Consider the following 25,776-nt stretch of genomic DNA (forward strand, 5'->3'; position numbering starts at 1 on the left):
TATGCTTTACTGCCATTCAAATCAACATCTTTGAAAGCGACTGCTGACTTTGAAAGGGGGCAAATACCTCTTGCTCAGCTTCAGAGGTGTAAAACTGTGCAGAGATGCACAAACATCTGTATGCACAACTTCAGCCTCCAATTAATACTACTTTGTAATATGCTGCTTTGATGGAGACATTCACCTCATTGTTTCCAGGAATTGAGATACTATGGGGAAAAAAGGAGTAGAAAATATCATTGCTGTGAATACAAGGACAGTTTTGTAACTGTTCTTCTAACAGTTTTTCTAACAGACCCAACCACCAAACAGGGACTGAGTCCTTAAATTGTGTTTTCTGTAGGTTTGTGAAAGGCAGAGAAGTGTGAATCAAATATAGAACAGAAATAGCAAGAAAATTCCTAACTTAAAGCATAGGGCCAAAATAATAGGTGTTTTAAGCAGTTCAACTTCTGAGTAAAAAAAAAAAAAAAAAAAAAAAAAAACCAAAAAAAGCGCCAAAACCAGCAGCTCCAATGCATTTGTGCAAGCAACTTGCCCAAACACCAGAGGCTGCTTAATCATGTCTGAGTGTTGAAAATGTCAAAAAGGCAATGACAGCTTGCTGCAATAAGGATGCTGCACCAGGCAACACACAGAAGAGGGAACCAAAAAAACCCCATGAACAATGGTGACCCAGAAGACATGAAAGCAGAGAAAAAAGGCAAACAGAGAATCGTTGGGCTCCTCTTGCACATGGATGAAGGGTCACTTTCAGGAGTACTTCACAGATGCAGGCAGACCAAATGAAAAAAAAAACAGTGTGCTAGCCTGACTGCATGCCCTTACCACCAAACTCTCCGGGCACCGGCCTCATATATTTTGCAAAGAACGTGCTTTGTCTCCTTTTTGTTTTCTACCCTGCTTCCTGTTCACCCACTCTATGCTTTGGGTTGTGAAGCCAAAACCTCTGATCAAGCACCAGATTAAGAGAATGCACATTAGAAAAGCATTCTTTATTCTTGCATTTGAACAAAGCTGACATTTCACATAAATTCATAATACCGATCAGCTAAAAGGGTTTACAGGGCAGCTATGCTCCCCGCCGGCTATCCGTTTCCGTAATGGATTCTTTACTAAATCTATAAGCCTGGAAAGGATGGATTGTAGATACTTAAAACAGCAAAACTAATTAACTAAACATAACTACTTCCTTTGAAGCTTTAGTAGATGGTAAAAATTTCCATTTATCTATTTTTATGTGAACTGAAAACATCTGTGAAACTCTGTATTCTTCTGACATGGAAATTAAGAATGGTATTTTCAAGCATAAACCATCAAAAATCCTGAACCAAAGTGAAAGCTGCTAGCTTCACTGCTGTACTCAGGCAGGTCCCCAGGATTAGACAGCAGATGACTCCTCATCGCTAATCTCTATTAGTTATGAAGATGTGTTCTTTACTTTCTCAGAGACGCTTCTCTGTGTAAACAGTACATTTACTACCTCTCCACCTGCACCCTCATTTAAAGAGGAGATTTCTAGATTTACCAGCAGGAGTAAACATCAATATTTACAAAGATTTCATTATTGGACACATTTATTTGCAGATCTGCTACAACTACTCACCCCAAAATTGAAAGATTTAAATTGCTACGGCACATGAAATGATACTTTCTGAGGTCCATGCTGTTCCTCCAGGAATATTATACTGGTGTAAAGAGGGCTTACACTTTTGCCAAAATAACTTAAGGCAGACTAATGCCTTAATTCCTTTCCAGATTCAGCTTGTTTAATTTCAAGATAAATTAAAAAAATATTTTGAGTCTCAAACTCACATTTTGCACCTCCTGCTGCCTTTGTTGTTGCAGGAAAGATGCCAAATCCTCCCACCTCCTCTGTCCTGTGCAAAACTGATAGGCTTTGAAGTGTTGAACTTTCAATAGCTTCATCCTCTCCAAAGAGCTGAGAAAGGTGTAGCTGAGACCTGGGTTTGCTCCACCACTAAAACTGGGTGAGGAGTTTCTGTAACTAACGCACAAAGTTCACAAGCCAAGAAAGGCTTTACCAGAGCCACTCCTGCTCCAGGAAAGAGCACAGGCCTTGGTCAGCCAAAGATGTTTTTCAGTGAGGATACAACTTCAGGAAAGCAAAGAAAAAAAGATTTGTATTCAAAATTGCTGACTAAGCACTCTGTCTTGGTGCTGGCTTAAAGGGGAAAAAAGAAAGAAAAAAGCAAAGTTTAAGGGAGAAGGAGGGATGACAGGTAAATGCTTGTGAAGTCTAAAGAAATAAGCCTGCAGAGCCAGGTAAAAGAACTTGGAAGAGCAAGAACTACAGGAATACATGTAGAGATGCAGCGTGAAAGATTTTATGCTCAGATAGAAAAAGGAAAGTACAGAGAAAAAAAAAAAAAAATCATCCTTATGGGTGCATCTAGCACAACTATGCAGTCCGGTCCTCTACCTTCTCCCTGTGCCACGCGCTGCATCCCAGTGTCACCAGCATCACCCCACAGCCTCTGATCTGAACGAAAGGGACACTGGCAGCTCACACCAACCACTGGGGACTGCGGAGAGGAGGAGAAGGCAAGAAGAGGAGTGGAAAACTAGATGATTCTACTGTATCAGTTAAGATAAACTGACACAGTGCCACCATTCATCTGCTCTACACCCAAAGCTCCCTGAAGGTTTTCTGACTGCCTCCACTGTGTACTTTCTTGTGGGCACTCGGCTTAACACTGTGTAGGGATATTTAAAAGGTAACCTGAAGCCCAGGAACTCATGTAGCCATGCTAATCTCCAGGCTTGCTGCCTTCACTGTTGGCTGGTTCTTATTTCTTGTACTTTCCCAGAATCTGAAAGTTTCAGACAAACTGATCTTATACTAAAAGGTATCAGTTAAGGGGAAAGAAAAAAACACACCAACCCAGAACACTGGATTAGCACATGAAGAAGGCTGCTGCCACTGAAAGCAATGGGTTCAGTGGCTGCTCACAGACCACAGTTTCCAGCTGCAGGCTAAAACTGGTTAGCATGTAATCATGATTTCTCTAGCAGGTTTAAAAGTGCCAGGCCAGCTTCTCAGTCCCATCCATGAATTACTGTTTGCCATCCCCTCTGCAGCGCTGGGGGCACTATATTGGGCGAGAAACTGTAAAAGGGATCATGAGAACTGGCCCAAGCCCAAGGGACACCATGAGGTGCCATTCACTAGCTCTGACCACAAAGCAAGAGGGGTCAGAGCCAGCAAAGGGTTGAGAAGAGATGCTCGAGTAGGGAATCTTTTTCACCCTGTTGATGAAACAAGAGGAAAACAGACACCTCATGTTTAGCTGGGTGAACCAGCTCTCTGCCTGATCACAAAAACACCAGCATTCACCTAAGGGACAGTTCAGGGCTGCATGCCCAGCGCAACAGCTCCCATTTATTGCTGGTTTAGTTCTCTGAACCAGACCCCCAGAAACTCCGATAAATGCCTGAGCTGCACAAAGAAGAGTCAGGAACACACAGCTGGGGGTGGAAGGAGGTCAGTGCCACAGCAGCAACCTTCTAGAAAAGTTTTAAGTGTTATCAACCACACCCCAAGTTCTCCAATGTGCATTAACTCAGCCCAGATTAACAGAGCCCACTAAAGTCTCTAGATCATGCAAAATTGCATTTCCACCAGTACTCAATCTCCTGGAAGAGCCAGTGTGAGTACCTGGAAAGCACCCTCATAGTAAGAAGCTGTAACTCCTGAACAAGAAAATGCAAAACCATCCTGCAGGCACGAGGCAGTCAGTCTTGCAACCAAACCTAAGGGTCACTACCCCTTTGCACAATCAGAGCAGTGAGTCAAGTTCCCAAGATGCTTTCAGAGCCTGCTAATCCAAATTTTTTGCTGTTTCATTCTTTTTTTCTCATATCTTTGCAACACTTCATAATTTTCTAATTTAGCTAATGAAGATAATCTTCTTACAATTCTGAGGCTGCTTTGTGAATTTTTTGTTTTAAATATTTTTTTTTCCAAGAAAGGAAGGCTTCAAGCATTCAAACACCTGGTATTCTGAGTAGCATTGCCATACTAATTAATATGTTGGAAGAGCATGCAATGGAGCAAAATACTGGTGGAGGTGCAAAGAACAAGCACACTTAGGTTGGAGTCACCAAGACTCAGAAGGAAGAAGGCATAAACAAAAGAAGTGACAAGCAGCAACTTAAAATTAATAGGACAAGGACTGAACATAGACGGAAGTAATATACAAAAAAAACCTTACATAAATAAACTAGAGCATTTGGAAAGGTTGCAGAGCTCAAAGCAACTCAAACAACTATAAGCTCTGTGAAATGGGTAGGAAAGTCAATATAATTAAACGTCCTGAAGGCACAGTAAATACAGTGTGGCTTGGTTTAGCACAGAACAAGTCATCTACATCTGAGACCCATGCAAGCACTAAAAAAAAAAAAAAAAAAAAATCACAAAATTCCTACACTTCGAGTGTGACCAGCTGCACAGTATGGACCAAATTTAGCATGCCCAGGAACATAGTGAATTTGAAGCTTTTAAGACATGTCTATGCAAGGCTAGTAAGAGCATGAAACTAAGGGATTACCTGTACATAAACCCATTCATGAATAAGATGTATTTTTCCTTAAGCAAGGTGTATACAAGTAAAGCTGCTGCACTTCAGTCTCCCATCCTGTCTTAATCCGAATCAACACTTAAACATGCACAACTCCAGAGTCTCAGCTGAGTCTGTGCTTTGCTCCTGGGCACCACAAGACTTGGCTGCCCCTCTTCTCGCCCACTGGAAGTAGGGGGGCTGTCTAATTTTCTGGCTCTTGCTCCTCACTTCAACTCTAGGATCATCACCCTTGCTATCAAATCAACGCAGCCTTTGTTCAGGACAGGTCCTTTTAACTACTGCAGAATTTCCCACTCCCACACACAATCCAGGAGACAGCCTGTATGAAAGATTTATATCAATCCCTTAAGCAGCAACACAAGGTTATATAAAAGATGGGATATACAGACTACAAAGCAGGTAAGAAACACACTAACTTGTAGGTGACAATTAACACCAAAAATTCAAGATTCTCACAGAGAAGTCTAGTGCTTTCCCAAAAAAAAAAAAAAAAAAAAAAGAGAGAGGTGTTTTTTCTCTCAACTGTGGCACAATTTGCAACACTAAGAGATCCTGGCCCTGCTCCATCACTCAAGTGTTTGAAGCTGGTTTCACCAGGACCAGACCTCATCCATTGCATGCTGCCAATAACAAAACAAGCTTCAGCACGATCGCACACAGTTTCACAACAGCTTCACACGGATCTTAAATATGAGCTGTCCCCAAATGGGACCTCTTTAACAACTCAAGCTTCCCCTGACCTTGCTGCCACCCAGGTAGTTGATTTGGGGACCTGGAGCACCCCAACATGCAGCATGGCCACAGCAGAGAAGCTGTCAGAGCTTGCGTAGAGGAGCAGGAAGGAGCTGCCGAGGCCAGGAGAAGGGCAGGAAAGTCCCGCTCAGCTCAGGCTGCACTTTCACAACACACTGGCTTCAGCAACAAAATTACCTCACTGGGCTCCTTCTCCGGCCTCAGCGCTTCTCCTGCCTCATGCTGGAGTCCACAGCTCCCTTCTGCCAGCACAACCACTTTCAAGCCTGCCCTGTAAGCTCCATCACCCAAAAAACAAGCATTAGAGATGACATTTTTTTTCTGGAGCATACCTATAGCCCATGTAATTAAAAAAAACCCAAACAAACAACAAAAACACAAACCTGCTTCTGGTGTGGCATTGCACATGGTTAAATCAGTGCAACCACAAAAAGGTGCACTGCAGCACAGGGATGGGCTTTTCTTATGCAAGTTTCTTGTCAAGGCAAACATACAACACAATTACACACCAACACTCTCAAACAGCTTATTATTTGCAATACAACAACGCTATGTAGCACTTTCTGCTCTTCAGATTGTATCCTGCTCTGCACAAATACTGCTTCCCTCAAAATCCCAGTTCTGGAGAACCATGTAAATGAGTGAGAATTGAGAAATAAAGAACTGTCCTTGGGTTACAAAGAAAAAAGCTGTAAGAGAGGGATCTATGTCACATAACTTTAATCACCTAATAGGTATAACTGGAAGCCAAGCTAGTACCCCTGTAGTGAGGAGGGAGAGCAGCATCTCCCAAGGACCACTCAGCGTGTTTCTCTCTCTGCTGCCCATCCTGAGAGCAGGGATGCTCAGTGTAGTCTAAATGCCGAACATAAGAGGAATCCCCTCTAAAGGTCTGAACACCCGTAAAAAAGGGGAAAACAAAATCACAAGCACCTTTCTCTGCCTATTACCTTCTAACGCTCAGAATTAGAAACTGAGATTTTGGGGACAGCAAAGGTCTCTACACAATCAGTAAAAAGACACAGTGTAAAACCAGCAAGAGGAAGCACTCAAAGATACAAGCAAGTCCATTTTACCAATAAAAATAATAATATAAAACATAGGAAAGGTGAGAATGATTTATCCTTTCAACCAAAAGCCCAAACCAATTAGATAATATTCCTTTAAGAGCAAAGACTGCATCCCATGCATTAACCCTCAAAACAAAGTCAAATGCCTTTTTACAGCTTGACAGAAGCACAGGTTAAAATGTCATTTCACGTGGCCTCTAGCTCTGCATCCTTGTTAAAACACATTCCCTGTTAGCATATCTCACAATTACTCAAGAACGTAAAAAATTTAGGAGGTAAAGGGCTCTCTTCTGCACTCTCCAAGTGCTCAAACAATGCACTTTCATTCACATAAAATCTGTTTCATAGCTGCTAAAAAATAAAATTAAGCCATTAATATGATAGTTCTTGATAGCAAATTAAAGTCTACCTAGAAGCCTGGGCTGCGGTCTGGCTGACGGATGCTGCCAGGAAGCCCAGCAAGGTCTGAAACTACCAAGGAGACAGATTTCTCTGGCAGATGTGGTATGGGGATGGTATCAGCGAAGAATTTTCCCTCCTGCCCCATGGCATATAATAAACATCAGTGGGTGACGACAGCATCCCAGCCGCAATCCACTCTAGCGCTGTGCTGGCTCAGTGCTCCTCTGCCCCAGAGGGAAGACCACGCCAGGACCCCACACGCCAAGGCACCACGATCACACTTCCCCTCTGTTGTGACCTCTACAGCACAAACATCAAAACCCACAACTCAGAAGGGAGCATGCCAGCTAATCAGACCTGAAAAGGCATGTTCCGCTTGGCTTTATTTGCTGAAGCCCTGCCCAGCCCGCAACCACAGAGCAGCAGAGAAGGATCAGTCTAACAAGTGAGCCAGAGGAACAAAGCATAGGCATTGTCTCCAGCACAAAGATCCTGTAGCATTCGATTTCTAATCAGCGTTGCTAGACATTAATAACACTGCCTACCCTGGCAGCCAGCCACTGGGCCCACCTCACACAGTCCATCACCACTACTGCAAATACAGACAGAACATTTGAAGGTGATGTACGGATCTCCTGTAGGCTCCGGCTTCACAGCTGCCCATGTCCCAAGCCTGGTTCCATGCTATTAACTGAGGCATAATGATCTGGGGCACAACTAGAAAACACAGAAATCAGACCACATTCGCTACACAGCTGGTAGGGTGTGAAAAGCATTGGCCCTGGTGATCAAAGCACTTTGCTACAGATAGGATCAGCCTGAATAACCTCAGCAGCTTACAATGTGCCAGGCTGAGCTGTGAGGACAGACAGTGGGAATCTCAGCTGATGCAGCAGTTGAGCAGTGCTCCGGATAGAAACAGCTTTTAAGTGTCTTCCTCCTCTTCCTCTGATGGGTAATTGAGATAAAGCCAAAGGAGCCATACCAACAACATGGCAAAGCCTGAAACCACAGTCTCAGACATCCCACCTTGCTACTGCAAGAAGTGCTCCAATCTACACCATGCTCAGGGAAAAATGTGAAAAATGCTCTTGGGCCCTAGGAAGTAACTTCAGTTGAACAGAGTTTACTCAGGACCAGTAAAAATACCAAGCACCTGAACAGCATCACTGTAAAGCATTATACAAATGAAAAGGGCAGTATTAGACTCTTTACATCAACTCCAGCTCTCCTAAATTTCACAAGGGCACATCTTCCAAAGTAACAAGCAATGACAGAGGTTTACTACTGGCTTTTGTCATTGCTAACTTGCTCCCACAAAAAGTATTCCCACTAAACACTTGAAGACTTAAGCTGCCAAGAAAAGAAATAACCAGCAGCAGCTTTGCTGGGCACTGGTGCTTCTGCATGGCTCCATGCTATGCTCCTGGGCAGCGAAGCAGCTGTGAGCCTCTAACCAGAGGAGAAAACCTCTGCAGAGAGACTTGGGCAGTCTTGTGACACAGACGAAATACCTTGTGGCCCATGTTAACCTTTGAATTACAAAGATCCAAACTGTTTAACTGCCTGCTCAACAGTTCGCTCTGCAGCAGCGTTTTAACAGGACACAGAGGAGGCACTTGTCTCTCTCCTGCTGACAGACAAGCCGCAAACAGCCGGTCGCGCTGGGTCAGAACCCGTTTTGCCCGTTCCCTCGGAAAGAAGAGGGATGTTTGTGCTGGGGATACAAAGGCCGATCTGTTCAGAACTGGCCACGGTTCTCCCACTTGGCTCCCATCACTGGCCTGACACAGGCTGGCGTCGAAGGGGGAAGGGTAAAAACACAAGCACTGTCCCATTTCCCCAAAGACTGTTCCTAGCAAAAGTCATCATTTCAAAATGCTGCACTTTGAGAATTCTTGTGTGGAGTGCCCATGAAAATCTCAACTGTGTAAACTGGGAGTTTAATTTGTATAGTCAACATTTAAAAACAAGTTAAATGTGGCTACATTTGTCCAGCGGAAAAAGCTACAATCTGCAAAATGGTTCTTCCCTCCTTGGCAATCGCTACCGTTTGCTTGTTTGTTTTGGTGCAGCACAGGTTGGGAGGGAGGAATGATAATAAAAACACAAACCCTTTTTCTCCTCACCTTGAATGGCGACAGACTCAAGAGCAAGCAGCTTTATATAGTGCAATCAGCACTTGTATGCCCACAGGAGAGGAAAAACAAAACCGTGTGTCTTCGTCTTGCACAGTCTTACCCAAACTTAGCTTCAATGAAATCAATTAAGACATGTTACGTACACAAGGGTCATCCTCATCTATGCAGTTACAGGATCAGGGCACAGCGAGAGGAGCCTATACATGCTAAACTTCAGCCTATACACACGCTGCGGAGAGATGGATAGGACGTTCTGCCTGCCCTTGCTGCCTGCCCACCCCACTTCAGCCTGCAAAGAGGAGTATTTTCATCTATTTTCACATATTGTTATTACACAGTATTTATTTAAAGGCTGAAGAGACGGTGTGACCTACTTTTGCTTTACAAGCACTTTCAAGGAGTACCTGTGCATAGAAGCCGTGGATCCTCCAGCGTGAGGCAGCCGTGAGGACGGCTGGTCTGAGAGGGGTTACCAGTGCCCCTCACAGCTCAGTCCCCTCCATCACCTCCCATACTAAACAGGAACATGGTAGCAGGTGGTCCTGGGGCAGAAGCAAACGTCCCCCTGGAGCAAGCTGAGATGAACAGGCCTTCTTTTCTCCGTCCTCCTTGGCCACTGTGTCATTCACAGTGTCCTTCAGCAGGACTGTTCAGAGGGCTCAGGCAGCACCATGGGGGTCCTTCTGCCAGAGCTCAACCCCTGAGGAGCTGATGCCAGGGGCACTGCAGCTGAAGTGCCTGTTGAATCAGACTCACATTACCCTTTTTTCCTAGCATTTATCAAGGGAATAACGTTCAAAAAGCATGGAGTTATTACTGCAGAGCTGTGTCTCACCTGACTTTCCTGAATCTGTTATTATACCCTTAACTGGCTACTCTTCATGTAATACTGTAAGAGCTTTCTTTGCAACGCTCTTCCAAACCTACGATTACAAGTTTAAAACCAGGGGTTAATTTCAGCTCACTATACATTCTAACGATGCCTATATTTAAAAGGAAAGAAACCACAAGGTAATTGGGTTGCATTCCAGGTCTGGAGACCTCAGGGCTCCCGAGCTAACCCAAATTCCCCCAAGACCTCAGACACGAAACACAGCAGACTTACAGTTTATGTACAGTCTTGTGACGATACCAATTCTGTCACTTTTCAATCACTCTTGAACTGTGGTTGCAACTTAGCACCTCTTCAGAGATAAAGAAAACCATCAGGTCTGGCTGTTTGCCAGGTGGCCATCAGCAGCTGATGGAGCCTGCCCTGACACAGCGCTGATCCCCAGCAGGGATCTGCCAGCCTTCAGACACACAAAGCAGCCAGCCGGGATAAAGTCTGCAAGCAAACGTTTTGATTATGCAATTAACTTGTTCAGCTACAACTACAGGTTTTCCTGCATAATCAGGCTGACAAACATCAAACCTTTTCTGATGCTGCCTGCCACCCTAAATGATGCAGTAAGAGGCAAGAAAGGAGGTTAATGACATCCAGAAAAAACGAGGGGGGTTGGCGCGGGGGCAAGAGGAGCATTGATCATTGGGTCAGAGGCAAGACACGCAGAGACTTTGGGCCTGGTGTACTCTGCAAACCCAGAATATCTCTGGTGACTGTCACAGTCTGGCGTTACAGACTGCAATGGCACCAAGGGAGAACCATGTGTGCATTGGCAGTGCTATAGAGAGGGCAGGAGGGCACTTAGAAAACTCCCGTTCAACAGGAAAGCCGTCAAATTTCTGCTGGGCGCAGCTTTTTGGAGAAAACACAGCTCTACAAACCAGCCTTCACCTGCAACTACATTTTTGTTGTCTCCAAAAACAATGACTGCTTCCTGCTCCAGTTTAACTTTATTTTTAGTGTGTCTAAAAAACACGTTGCAGAGGTCAGAGCTTAGCTCTGAACGAGAAAGAAAACCTGAAACACCCTTTGGAAAGCTGGTGATACAGTCTCTGTCACCCTGGCATTTGAAAGTAACTGTGGAGGTTTCAGAAGTAACGTTTTGATTGAGACAAGGACCCACAGCTTAGGCACAGATCCGACTGCGCCGAATTATTCAACCTTGGTGATTAGCACAGAAAAGTAGATTAAGAAAGAACAATTGTTTAATCAATTATTATTGCACAAAATGACTGAACTCAGAGACTGAACTCCTGCCGCATCTATTTTACAATGCTGCTTTTACAAGGTCTTTGGGGCAGCGGAAAGGGAGGAGGGACAAGCTGAAAGGGTTGCAGAGGGGGAGTACTGAGTCAGGTTTGCTAAGCACAGTAAAGCAGCATGTTAACAGAGAGGCTCAACTGAAAAGCTTGCGAGCGGGTTTGTTCAGCCATGCAGGAAGCCAGCGAAGTGAGTCACCCAGGAAGGACCAAAGAACTGTCCGTATTATTTTAAAGGAGAATGAATGCAGTAGGTATCAGAGACACCTCTTTTTCCCCCATCAGAGATTTACGTCAATATTGCTTTGTAAAAAATACCCTAATCCCATGGAAATCAATGGGAAAGCTCATGCCAACTCAAAGAGGAGGCAGCTTTTGCTCTCCTACCTTCTGTTCCACAGTCACTCCCCTTTCTTGGCACTCTCTAGCAGATGGAAGGTTGTCCCCACTAGCTGGCTATCACCCACTCATCGCTGGAGGCTTGGCTGCAGACAACCAGACACAGACAGTGGGGTCTGGGTGGAGAACACTGACCCTAAGAAAAAACAAAATTGCAGGTGCAGCCTCCTGCAAAGCACTCCAGCAAATGAACCAACCCAGAAACTCCTCCAGAGCAGGTATTATCAAGATTCTATTTATTTCCATTTTCATAGAACAATTAACTTAATCTATACAGCACTGACAACAAACAAATTCTGTCTTGGATATGAGCAAACGCATGTACAAAACACATGCAAGCTCATGGCATATGCTATATGTGTTTACCCACCTTACCTTGTGCCCATGACAGAATCGCTGATGGATGTTTATAGCTGTGTCAACACCAGGGCTAGGTCAGCTCTGGAATTAAACAGTGACATTTAAACCAACACCAGCCAACACAATAGTGAACAGAAAGCAAAGGGAAAATAAAAAACAAAACAATTCATTGTATAGTCCCCCACAGAAATAATTTCCCACCCTTCATGGTTTCATGAACACTTCTTGATTCCTTCATATGCATACAATTCTACACAAAGTCTTCAACACAGCAAGACCTAAAAAGGTAGTGGCCCAATTTAATTTACAGCTGCATTGAGGAGGTATTAAAATTACACTTAGAAGAGCTATTTTAGGCAAGCTTTAGAGACTCAAGAAGTTTCTTCCTCATTTCCCTCCGAAATCAAGACTTCTAATAAGAGCTTCATTGAAACAACGAAGCATAGCCCCAGAACTATGACTAACTGAAAAGATCAAACGTAAATTTCTTACAGGAATTCATGTAATATTTCACTTGTGACTTCTCCACTGGAAGCATATCTGTCTTGGCTCGTACCAAATATACATCCTTATCCACTTTGCACAACATGCATATTGATAGAAAAATAACAGAACAAAGTGATTAAGGAGAACAGCATGTGTAAAGTTTCCAAAGAACAGAATAAATACCTTTAATTATAAAAATTAATTACACATTCTTTAAGAAAGTGAGGAAAAAAACTACTGCATTGAGTTGGTCAAAACTTTCCGGCCATGAAAATTGCCTGTTGATAAATATGGCACAATTGCAAAGATTTTCCACGAGAAGAAGGTACATTGGGCAATTCTCTGGTATTCCATACAGAAAATCCTACTTAGAAAAAAAGCAAGTTCAAATGAGCCTTTTGAAAGCAAATTGCTTTCTTTTTAAATATAAAATGCCATTTCAAAATTAAAACATCGTAAAGATTTCCACAGAAACTTGTATGTTTTCAGGTCAACCCTTCCTTTCCTTCCTCAAAACCCAAAAGGTATTTATTCTCAATATTTTATTAAGAGTGTGAACCTTGAAACCTTTCTAAGGTCTTAAGACCATTTATGCACGTGAACAAAAAGCTCTGCAAGGATTTGAAAGAAAGCTCAAGCATGAAATACTAACATTTCAAGGTATGCCTAGCATATCAACACAGAATGGTCCTAGCATAGCAGTCCTTACACAGGCAAAGACCAGAGTCAATTTAAGTTTATTTTTATTGGGTGAGGTTTACAATATGCCCAACTCACTATTTATTTCCTCAAGGCTTCACAGACAAAGTGCTGCTCTTTTGATAGTCTATCCCACATGTTTATTAAAATAGATATAACACAGTGAAAGGAAAAGATAAAACTGACATAGGATCATTTTGAGTTTCAGGGATATTTTATATGCTATCTCTTAGAACTTCAATTTATGGCTTTCCTTAACGGAGCCTTTCAGGGTTGATTTTAACGTGTTAAGTGGAAAATCCACTCGTTTGTTACTGCAACGTTTTCTTTATGACCTGCCCTCATACATCACTTACGTCTGCTTATTTATACAGATAGCTGTTCGCTGAACGGACTAGGAACTTCTTAAACCTAGTTTCTTTAACTTGCATTCTTCCAGAGTTAAAATGTTGTTTTCTTTTATTGCCTTTTTGGTCAGACATTTCTCCAGTGTTCCACAAACACGAAGACAACTGAAGTTACTATGAGGTTCTTTTCTCTTTTAAAATTTAAATTTTTAATTTTTAAAAGAATACAGATTTCCCCCTCAGGGCTAGACAAGAGCCATGGCTACAAATATACCAGCATCAGCCTGCAACTCAATCGCTGTCCCTAAAGACGGCGCCAGCAAAAGCAACGATGGCTTCAAGCAGATTAGCTGTGGCATCTGCAGCACCTTGAGGTTTGTCCGCAGGTTTAAGTGTTGCTTGTGTCTGTCCCCACCACTGTGGTCAGGACTTCCTCAGCTGTTCAGCAAATTTGTGCTATGTTAACCCTTGGACCAGCCATTTAGCCAAGCTTCTGAAATCTAGATGGGTTTAATTCAGGCAAAGCACATTAATAACACCTGGAGCTCTTCACCAAGAGCCTGCTGTCATCATCCAAGTCATTCCAGCTTGAAGCTTGCTCCCTTCTCTTGCAGTAAGCACATCTTCCTGACTTTATTCGACAGAGCTCACAATCAGTGACATCCCCAGCTCTGGAAGAGGCTTCACAGAGGTGTGATACGTAAAGCCCCTCCATACAGCCAGGACAGCCCACCATGCTGCCCTCACAGTAGAGACCTGATGGGTAACACAGGGACTAGCTCAGCCCCTCCAGACCTGGCAAAACCCCAGCAGCGTAAAGCTGGTAGCAACCGTGTTGTCTTCAAGCACATTTGAAGGTCAAGCCTCAAACAAGGGAAGCCTGTCGATGGTGTTGTTCATTACAGAAGTATGCATATAAATACACCTTATGGTGTGTGTCTCTGTGCCTAGGTACATATTTATATAGTAGGTAATCCTACAGGAATCCTGCTGGTTCTCTAGAGACACCCCTCCATCCTAGCCACATATCGCTAATGGAGGAGGCTGGGTACCAGGAAAATCTGTCACTGCATGAGACAGGACAAATAAGTCAAAAGGGGCGGAGAGTTACCAAGAATCATGTGTTCTTTGGGAAACAACGGTAATTTGGAAGCCATTTTTCTGTCCACAGCATACCCAACACGGAAAAAAAAAAGCAAACAAAAAAAACCACAAAACAAACCAAACCTAAAAAATAATCCCACAAAACAAAACATCCCCCAAATCAACAAAAAAAAAAAAAAAAAAAAAAGCCACACACAAACAATTCAAGCAGCAAGTACTGAAGGTAAATCCTGCTCACCTCATTCCTGGAAAATATTCCTGAACATCCAGTAATTAAATCCCTCCTTTGGCTTCATGTCAGCAAGAGAAGGATCCTGCTGGCTCCTGCCTGACAAGAGTAAGACCAACGGGAAGCTGCCTGCTACGAGGGAAATCACATCTGCCACTGCTGTCCTGCCAGCCCCCCTACCAGCTCCATCCTTCCAGGCTGCTTCACAGTGATTAAAGCCCAAACTCCAGGATAAACAGATAAACTCTCGCTGCCTGAGGTAAAACTATTAGTTTACAGCAGCTTCCTAAGCTACATGCTGGATAACAGTAAACCTCTCCAGCATCTTCATCTTCTCACAGCTGCCTCTTGCTCCACTTGCAGAATCCTAGCCAATGGCAGTTAAAACACAGGTGTTAGGATAGTAAATCATCCTGAAAACAGCTACTATTGAAATAACTCAGACAAGAGTGGAGGTACGTTATTTCCACGGTATAGCTTTCAATACTCCCTCATAACTACTTGATTATGTTAAAAGCCAAAATAGGTATTGCACCAGCAGAAGATGCCTATGGCAAATGAACATAAAGCTTAACTAATGGTCCTGTTTCCCTGAAAGTGCACAAGGCTGATAAATAGTCCCATGAGGTCACGTTATCTGTTGAAGCAAATCAGTTAAGTAGTGCCTCCTTTGCCAAAGGGAATTCATATTCTGATACAGTCCTTTTTTTATTTTTATATTATGTCTCTAACTTTTGGATACTTGGGAAAAAGGATCCTGTTTCTCAGATACCCATACCAGGAATTTACCATTTTTTAGCATGCTATTAAAGTGAACAGAAGCTATTCACACAGATGCACACACACACAAGTTACTCACCTGTGTGGTGCCTGAAGCAGACTCACTGCTCAAATACATTACCATCTTTAGATGGAAACATCCCTGAGCCATGAGGAATAAACCCAGCCACAGCCTTAGTTCTGATGACTTTTAGAGCTGTGCCAACTAGCATAACTTCCAACAGTTCAGCAAAAAGCTGCACAACATTTTTAGAAGGAGTGTGCTGTATGTTAATCATTTCTAATCAGAGATAGTTTCTCCACATCTACTGTTCTGGCTCATTTCCTTACAATTAAGAACTCCATTTTATTCAATGGCTACAATACAGATGTGTTGCTTTGGCAGTGACCTACCCTGTCGTGCCCTTAGTGTATGCGCAGTGAAAGCTGTAACGAGTTCAGTAGTTCAAGACAGACAAAATTAAAGCCAGACCGTAACAGAAATGTACAGTAGCAGCAGCCGGAAATTCAACTCTGCCAAAAAGTTATGCAGAAATTATGTTCCTTAATTTAATTTACGTGAAGGAACAAACTTAACCCAACAGCAAGGCAATACCTACCTAGCGGTAAAGCAATCTGAAGGACTAGTCACAGTTGATTAAACCTTTTGTAAGCAAGTCTGTTAACTTACATTCTGGAGAAAAGTATGTTTTGAAAGCTAAGCAGACAATGGACTAACCAATTTTGTCTTTTCCCAACTTCTCCTGCAGAGTTAGGTAAAAAACTCTCACATCCTCGTTCATTATTCAGTGTTGCTGGACTGAGAGGTTGCAAGCTGCTGGGAGCCGTAATTTCAAGGAATCCTCTCTCTTCCAGAAGTGCAAGGCACAGAAGGCAGGGCCATTAACCATCTTTTGAAGCATGGAGACCAAGCCTCACAGAACAGCTTTCTCGGTCCTGCAAAATAGCAGCTGACAGCCATTTAATTTAAGAGCACAAAGGAGGCTCGTAACACACTCTCCAACTCGTAGCACTCCACACTTTCTACATACCTTGTAGTTTCTCACACACTTCTCTAGCCCAAATTAGCCATGCCTTACCTCAAACATCTTCTAACCCCCTCCTTGCAGTGATGCTCCTCAAGGCATGTACAAATGCTGCCACTCCCCTGATGTACCTTCCCATCTCTACCATTACCGACCTTTGTCCCCCTGCCAAAACAGACTACTTATTCCTACTATTCAGGCTCCTAGCTCTTTCCCAATCCACCACAACAGTATGACGCTCTCCCTGACTGCTCAAAGTACAGATGTCCTGGCAAAGACCCTTAGCACAGACACAGCTCATGCTGACAGCAGTGTTTTTCTCTGCCTGACATCATTTAAGGTTTGGAGAGGTGGCACAGCTGAGCCAAGTGAAGCTCACTTCACACCAGCTACAGCTGCTGTAGCAAGACCAGTGGGGGGTCAGGAGCAGATAAGAGGTGACTCTCACTCACCTCCACCTACCCCATCAAGGCCAGCAAAACTGCATTATATAGGCTATTCACAAACCCTATATGATATATAGTTCAGACTTTTTGCATGTTCTAGAAACCGTTGCCATCCCTTCTTCACCAACTATTTTTCTGAGATGCTTGAAGAATTTTTTTCAGATTTGGAAAGCCAGTCTCCCATGCAGTGCCAGGACAGCTTTGTTCCCATCATATTTTGTTCATTTACATATGCCATTGCTCTCTTGAACTACTGTTTCCTCTGATTTCCCTTCTCCTTAAGTAGCTATACCAGTTCTAACAAGTAGCCATGGCAACATAATCTTGCAGAATAAAGTATAAAATAATCCTACGATCTGAAATCTAAATTAGAAAAATGGAATGGAAATAATGTGTTAACTCCCCAACACTTATGAACTCTGAATGCATGCAAATGGATGTTATACTTACAGTCAAATTTACAGATAAATTACTACCAGGAGAAACTCCACACCAAGTGTTATGAAAACAGCAAGATTAAGAAAGTAAAAAAAAAAATAATTTTAAATTGTTCCCAACCTATACCTGAAACCATTAGCCTACTGAGATCAGTACCTGTATTGGGCTGTTCCAAATCCAACTCTAATTTGAATTATGGAGTCTCCTCACCAGCTCCCTCGGGACGGACATGCAGCAAGCGTTCCTGACCCAAACCCAGTGGGAGGCCAGTGCTGCTGGCCATCACTCATGTAAAAATGCCTTCCTGGGAAGGTGGGACTGGCCTTCAATGAAAAGGCATCTGCCACAGCAAAATTAAGATACAAACACTGTTTCATTCCCCATAGCAAAAGCCTTCAGCTTTCAATTTTACTCTAACAGTTTAAAGATTCTTCAAAGAGTTATACCAAGTTTTCAATTTAATCTTCCACAAAGGAATTACTGCTGGGATTTTAAAAAATGCTTTTTTTTTTTCTAATGATACTTAACATGTAGACTCTGTATGTGCAATTGAATCCCAGATCCCTAGACACATTTAATCTTCTAAGCGCCCTTAAGGAGCTGGTACTAAGTCCCTTCTATAGGACTTAGTATATGATTTCCAAGGTGGGTGGGCTGAGGGGGCACCCTGCACTTGGTTCAAATAAATCCAAGAATGTGTTGCCCACAACTGCCTTATTTTTGTTACAGTAACCGAGAAAAAGAACTTGTACCAGATTTACTGCAAGAAGATGTACTGATTCTTATCTGTGAAAAGTGATACAGGCTGTCTGGACTGCTAAATTAGCTTGTAATCTAATCTAATCAATGAAAGACACATCAAGTGTTCCCACTCAAGCTTCCCCATCAGCTGCAGGCAGCTGAAACAATCAGACCCGAGATTCTCAGGGACTGCTTAGACCTGCCATTCTTGAGAATAAGATTACCTGCTCCTTTCCCTTTCAATTTCACTTTCAAACTGATGTGTGCCAAGGGCAGCTACACAGGCTATGAAACATGCTACAACCTCCAAGTATAAAGCATTTCCCTAACTGATATTTCGCCGGCACCAAAAAAAAAAAAAAAAAGTTCAAGTGTTTCCTCCTTACATTTACTAGAAGTGTAAAGAGTAACTATGCATACAACTTGTAATCACTGAGATTTACAGCCCTGACTGTAGTAAGTATTTATGTCACGTAGGCACTTATTAAGTGCCCTGTGCCTCATTTTTTCCCTATACTTGTAAGAGACACACTTTCTTGGATAAATATTGTATTTTGTTAACCCCCAGAAATCTCCTGTTGTCAGTACTTTACTGAAAGAAAATGAAAACATAGATAAGATAGGAAAATACAGTCAACAAGTAGCCCTTGCCTATTTTACATTATTTGATCATGTAATTCACACAAGCAAAATTGTTTCGCTTCACCCAAACAAAATTTTAAAAGGGTAGGAAGGGGAGAACTCTTACAATTCTTACAGGAATATTGTTTGGAAAAGAATACATGTTACTATGGTACAGGCTGCACCATGCTTATTCTCACATTGCTTTAAAGCTGTGGATTATGCTCAAGAGGGCTAGAGAAGAGGGGGCTATAGTCTACCATCCATACCCTAAAATTCACAATGCAGGAGGCTGCCTCTCAGTGGGAAATTTCTGCAAACCCACACAGGCTGCAAGCACCACTTCTCATGGGAGCTGTAAGCCCTACCTTGCAATTGTGTTAGCTTAACTGGGAATCGCTCAAAACCAGTTAAAAACTCTAGCAACACTTAGAAGATACTCCTTTTCCTGCTACGTACCTTCCACCACCATCAGCAGAAGCTCATCCGCACACATTCAACAAGTTAGGAAGTGATGCAATTGAAACAAATATCCTGCAGCCAGCTAGCAAAAAACATACTAATGTGGGGAGGGGGGGGGGGGGGTTCACCACATCCAAATACAGCATCATGCAGAAGGGTCCTGTCTGACATCAGCACAGGCTACCTCAATTTTTCATTTTTTCACCGAACACGTAGAGAATACATGCACAACCAACTTGACTACAGAGCATGCCAAGGGACTGCTCTCATCTAGGATGCTCTGATAAAAGCAAACACCTTTCGTGTCTTGAGAGCCACTTGAATGTAATGTGCTTCACATGGCACAAGAGAGGCTGCTTGATTTTCCAAAGTGCTTATTTAAGAAGACCCAATTTAACAGAACCGCAGGGAAATTATATGTACAAACAATAGCTGTCATGATAATTTTAGCTGCCTTCCACGCCTTCAAATAAGCACTGTACCAGGAGGCTGTCTCATCTCTCACATAGGGGAATTATTTCCGCTCCTGAACGCGGTCGAGAAGCTCCGTCCTGATGTTCTGAACACCTGAGAAGCCACCCAGGGCTGACAAGCACAACACCAGTGCTTCCCCTACCCCTGCTCACTGGCTGCTTTGCTCCCCTGCACCTGTGCCCAAGCTGTGACAGAAAGCTCACAGGAAATTAAAACCCTGCAGGCAGAAGAGGTCCATCCCTGCAGATGAGGAGAGAGCAGGATTTCTTAGGGCTCAGGTCCTTCCTCGCTATCACCTCCCTCTCCTCTTGAATCTTTTGCCTTACAGCTCCTCCTATGGCAATGCCGCCTGTTGCCTTATTTCCCTTCCATTCACCAAATCCAACCTGATTTCAAGGCACCCTGGCCAATGCCACAGATCAGACTTGTAAGAAGGAACAGATACTTTAGCTTAGCAGCTGGACTACACAAGTGAGGACTGCAACAGACTGGTGTCCTTCAGCAATGGAAAATGAAAGGACAGAACAACTTTGCAAGGCTATTAAATTTGCTAGAGTAGGACCTCTCCCAGTGTGCTTTACAGCTGTGCCCACGCCCCCTCCCCAGCACAGCTACGGCAGCCGTGCCACCCCTAAACCTTCAGCACGCAATCTCTTATTCCCACAGCTCAGAGACAACGATCAATGCAGCAAAAGGGGCAACTGTTAAAACGAATCATTGCCCCATCCCTTCCCCTTTTCTTAGGCCTTCTTCCTCCTGCCACCCACCCCAGTGCCAGCCCTGCTGCCCACACACAGTGCAGAGGGCTGGGGAGGGATTTTCTGCTCCCTTCCTCCCCACACAGGAATGCAGGAGAGACTACAGTTTAGTGCTGAGTTAGTAAATGCCTCATTTCACTGAGCAAGCAATTTTAGGAAGGACACTATATAACAGACAGGCTCCAGCACTCTGATGGTGGGTCTGTTGAGCCATACTGACCACATCTTCACTGCTGATAACCCCTATGAAATTCAACTGTAAGACCTTTTCGAGGAATGCACAACGCGTTGGGTAATACCCAGAGCCCTGTTGCACCATGAAATGTACCCCTTGTGCTTCACACCTTGCCGTGCCTTTGCAAATTTGGCTTTCTGGAAGTCACAAGCAAGTCTCAGAATCTCCCTGAAAAAGTCAATGTTACATTTTTGACCCTGGGAACACATGCTGGCATTGCTCTGTCAATTGGAGAAAGATCCTAGAGAGGAGCTGCACAGGGGTCTTGCCTGCCCCAGCACAGGCTGCTTTTTTGTGATACAACTCTCTAAGAAGTCGGGAAATGGCAAATTCCTATTGTCTGGAAGAAAAGGAAGATCAAGGCTCTCCCTCCTATACTTTAAAGGGAAAAAAAACCTTTGGATTTTCCTTGCTTTAGTAGTAAAAAGACCAGTTTAGACTGCGCTACCAAAGAAAGAGTTTCAAAGTTAGACACTGAATCCCAGAGAACTGTTTTATACTGCGTGTTCACACAAGCCATTCGTGTAGAGAGGTTCCTGGCTGAAGGGAGTAGCGTCTCTGGGGCAATGCTGTGGCCAACTCTCATTTTGGTTACTCCGCTGAAATAGCCAGAGAAAGGCAGGACAAAACACTAAGTTCAGTGCCAGAGTATTTTAAATCTGAAGAGGGATGACTACTGAAATACACTCTCGATTTACAAATTACAAATTCAATTGCAGAAACATCCACTGAGGCACATCAGCCTTCACAGAGCAAAGAAAATGCAAGAAAACAGCTGCGATGAAAGGAGGGGAGAGAAAGAGGGTGCTGAGTCCACGCTGAAACGGCTTCATCTTCACTCTTACCAGGAAGAAAACTGAGGGATTTTTTTTTAAAGACTGGTACAGCAGCAGCCTGTTCAGGTGGTTACTGCAGGCACTACAAGGAGGGAGGGAGACCGTTGCAAGCACGATGTGCTGTCATTGGATCACACCAAAGCTCAGCGGTTGCCTGGCCTGCACCCCAGGAAGCCCTTAAACTGCATAAAACAAACCAGGGACAGAATTCAGATGCAACAGCCTCAATTCAGACCTCGAAAAGAAGCTCCTGTTAAGACTTCACAGGTATCTTTATCAACAGTTCAGCTGCAGCAACTGAGGACGCTATGCACTTTGGTCCCATGAGCAGCACTGGGCATGCGGGGAGGGGAGACACAATTGCCCTCAGCTTCTTAAATCCTCATGGGGCACTAACTCCTTCACAGTTTTCACTGTCAAGAGAACACCAGTTTCTCAGCACACATGACTGCAGATGATGTTTGCTCCTCCTGTCTTCCCTTCAAACTTTTTCTGTAACTCTCTGCCATAGCCGGCTGCTCAGGGGTGACCCTCAGCTGCACCTCCTAATCAGCAGCAGCACCTCCTTTGCTTCTCTGAAGGAGCACCAAGAAGACACACGTGAAAAAAAACATGTGGTAGCAAAGGGGCTACAGGCACAGGGAGGTGGGAGCATGGATGGCTTGGAGGAAGGCAACGGACAGCACAGGGAACGACAGCACAGCAGCGTGCCTCAGATGCCACTGACCTCCAGGTAAATGAACTTCTCAGCCAGTGTGTTAATCGCTTTACCAAATCTGTGCCAAGGGCCTTTCTGAAGCTGTTCATACTCTCAGGTGGAGCAAGTAAATTAGTCCTTGTAAGAAGACAAGGATCAAACACCTGTGAACACCTCTCAGGAACTCACCGTCCTGGGGAACCTGGCTCTGCTTCTACTTGCTCCCTGCCCAACACCCGTCCTGTTCGGGGGGCGGGCACCCTCCCCGCACACACACCAGCGTCTGCTCCTTACTCTGGGCTCGGCTGCTGAGGCTACTCCTTCCAGAACCGTTTCAGTCACCCTCGAGAAAGGAAAGCCACCACTTTGCAGGGACAGTTACCGTGTCAGGGAGGCACTGCCAGCTTCGTCCAAGTCTCTTTGCCTCCCTCATCCCTAGTCGGGAGTGGGGTGGTGGAAGGAACTGGGGGAGAGAGAGGTGGCGGGCATTTCCAGATGGCTGGGCTGGGGGAAAGTCTCCCAAGCCCTTACGGTCCGGGGGGGTCGCTTTACTCCGTACCCTGTCCTCTCCCGGCACCCAACTCCCCCCCCCTTTCTTGGGCTGAAAAGCCACGAAAACGCGCAGACGGCAGATCCCGCGGATCCCTCACCCGGAGGGGCTCGGCCAGGCTCTCACCCTGGAGCCGACCCGCCGCCGCTACCGGCCGGGGCTGGGGGGCTCCGTCGGCTGCTTCGGAGCCGGAAACTTCCCGCCCGGCTGCCCGGTAATGCGCTTGTCCCCGCCGGAGGGGCCACGTCCTTAACGCGTACCGTCGGGGGTCCCGGCGCGGTGTAAGCTCTCCCTGCTGGAACGACGCCCGGAGGAGCGGACCGAGACGCACGGAGGCACCTCCTCACCCCCCTCGGCTCGGCTCCGCCGTCTCTCCGGCTGCCGAGACCACCTGCCCCCCCAAGCCCGCCGCCCCGGGACGTGCCGGCGACCCGGCTGCCCCCCGGCCCCCGCCCCTACCTTCCAGCAGCACCTCCTTGCCGGCCCGCTTGAGCGCCTGCACCGCCTCGTCGTGGGTGGCATCCCGCAGGTCGGTGCCGTTGACGGCCAGGATGGCATCGCCCACGTAGAGGGCCTGGGTCTGGTCGGCCGCCAGCCCCTTGAAGATCTTGCTGATGAGGATGGGCATCTTATTCTCCTTGCCACCCTTGATGCTGATGCCCAGCCCGCCCAGCTCCTGCTTCAGCACCTTCACACACCGCTTCTTGTTGGAGACGGCCTCGGGCACCTGCTCGGGGGGGTCGGTGAAGGCGGTGCGCACCGCCGCCGCCCCCCCCGCCGCCCTCGGCCCCGCGGCACGCCGCCCCATCGCCGCCCAGGCCGTTGTGGGCCGCGCCGTCGGGGCGCTCCTCGCCGCTCAGCACCAGCGCCTCGCCGCCCAAGTTGGCGAGCACTTTGTGCCAGCGCTCCCGCACCAAAACTTCCAGCCAGCCGCTGCGCTGCGCCCGGCCGCCCCCGCCGCCGCCCGCCGCCGCTACCGCCATCTTAGGAGCATGCTGGAAGCGCCCAGTGACGGCACCCCCGGCACGGCGCGGCGGTACCGGACTTCAGCCGCGGGGCGGTGAGCTCCCGGCGCGGCGGGGTGGGGCGAGGAGCCGCGGCCGCCCCCCCGGGGCCGCGCCGGGGCGGGCGCACCTGGCGGCACCGCCCGCCGCCGCCGCCGGACCGGGCGCGCGTGGCCGGGGGCGGGGGAGCGCGCGCGTGGCCGGGGGCGTCCCGGCCCCCACCCCCACACCCCCCCAGGGGGGACACGTCCCCGCCGAGCTGTGGCCCCCTGCCAGCCGGCGGGGCGGGGGGCTCCGAGCGCTGGCGGGGCCCCGCGGGGAGCGGCGGTGACGCCCCCGGCTGCGCTGCCCGGGTGCCCGCGGCAGGGGGGCGGTGGGGCCGCGGGCAGGGGGCGTGCAGGGGGAAGGCAACTTTGTGCTTCTCCGAGACTTTTTTTATAACGCGGATTAGAAGTAGTCGGTGGCACACAGGGAGCGTCGATTCCAACTGCGTGAACGTAGAACCCCCGTCGTTCGGCGGCTCAGCGGGAGGAGGGCGGTGACTGTCACCGGTACTTCTGCGCATTTTGGAACTGTTCTCTTTGCCCTTTGGTTACGAAATTTTAGGGCTGGTGGAGGCCACGTTGCCCATTTTGCAGCTTCCCCCTACTCGCTTTCCTCCTCGGAAGCGGCTGCGTGCCTAGTGAGGGGCTGGAGGCTCCCGCTAGAGCACCGGAGAGGACAAAGCCTTCACACGGCTGGTTTGGAGATGCCACCAGCGGTTTGGAGATGCCAGCAGAGGGCCTGGGGGTGCTGCCCCACAGTGATGTGACTCTGCGGGCACCAAGCGCATCCTGAATGGCCTTTGTTTCTGCTCCTTGCAGAACAGCTCTGGCTCCTTCCTAAACTGGGCTGAAAACTCCAGCGGTTCTGGAGTGTTTGGTGCATGTGGGAGCAGCACTTTGGGGAGGTCAGGGTGGCTAATGACGTTGTTAGTTCCATTCGTTTCAGTCACGTGGGTCCCTAAATGCCACATGTTGCTCCTCTCTGAAGCGATGCCACTCATTCCTGACACCTGGGTTTCGCTCCCAGGTGCACACAAGTGCCCCAGGTTAACACGGGCTGGGCAACCTGGGGTCAGCCTAGGTAGGACCTACATACAGGATCACCCCGGGACAAGCTTGCCTTGGTTTGCAAGGGCCTCTCGGGCCATGCCCCTCGCGGTGGGCTACACATCCCCATCCCCTTCCCTCCAAAAGATGGCAGAAGGTGGCTCTGACTCAGCCCTCCTACGTCTATGCACGGGTCCGTCCTGCCTGGTAGGAATGCAACCCTGCACCTAGGGAGAGCCAGAACCCACAGGTGATGGGTTATTCAAGGATAACGGGTGGGCGGAGAAAAAGCAGACTGAAGAGAGGTCTCTTCATTTCTCATGTTAATTAACACAAGGTGAAAAGCTATAATTAAGTTTTCAGGGCTGTGAAGCCAGAGTGAAAAGCGGCATGTCCCGCTAAACCTGAACAAGGCACCTAAACCCGAGATGGGAGGAGGAGGCTGTAACACGCCCTTTTCTCCAGCATTTCTCACTAGCTAATTTAGGTAGCTCAGCTACAACACCCTGGGTGTTTGGGTGGGTGCTTTTTTTTTTTCAATCCCATTCCCAGGTGCCAGGCGTAGTGAATGAGTGTGCTTGTTCAGTTCCAGCAGCTTCAGGTAGGTGAGAGAAGGGGTGGGGAGGAAAGGACAGGCATGCAAAAATGTAGTGTTGCAATGCTGACTGTCCTAGCACTCGCATTCCTCTGTAGGTCTGAGCCCAAGTGACCAAGCTGACTTACCAAAATGGGCACCTCTGTTTTCCAAGGGATCAGCTCTTACCAATTACTTCATATTTTTTTCTTCATGAATTAGTAAAGAAGCAGTGCTGCTGCTAACGGAAATGTGACTCTAAGTATTATTTTTTTTTAAGTCATTTCAGAAAATTTACAAGGAAA

General features: G+C 46.3%; 1 protein-coding gene across 1 annotated transcript in view; it reads right to left on the bottom strand.

The window, feature by feature from the left end:
• Window positions 1-23,884, bottom strand: part of SNTB1 (syntrophin beta 1) — a 116,023-nt gene extending 92,139 nt beyond the window's left edge. The window contains 2 exon segments of the mRNA XM_040587652.1: window positions 23,262-23,578; window positions 23,580-23,884. Coding sequence (XP_040443586.1) covers window positions 23,262-23,578; window positions 23,580-23,785 — 523 coding nt within the window. The 5' untranslated portion in view covers window positions 23,786-23,884.
• Between the last annotated feature and the right edge of the window lie 1,892 nt (window positions 23,885-25,776).

This window comes from Falco naumanni, chromosome 3 (genome assembly GCF_017639655.2).
Source record: "Falco naumanni isolate bFalNau1 chromosome 3, bFalNau1.pat, whole genome shotgun sequence".
NCBI lineage: Eukaryota > Metazoa > Chordata > Aves > Falconiformes > Falconidae > Falco > Falco naumanni.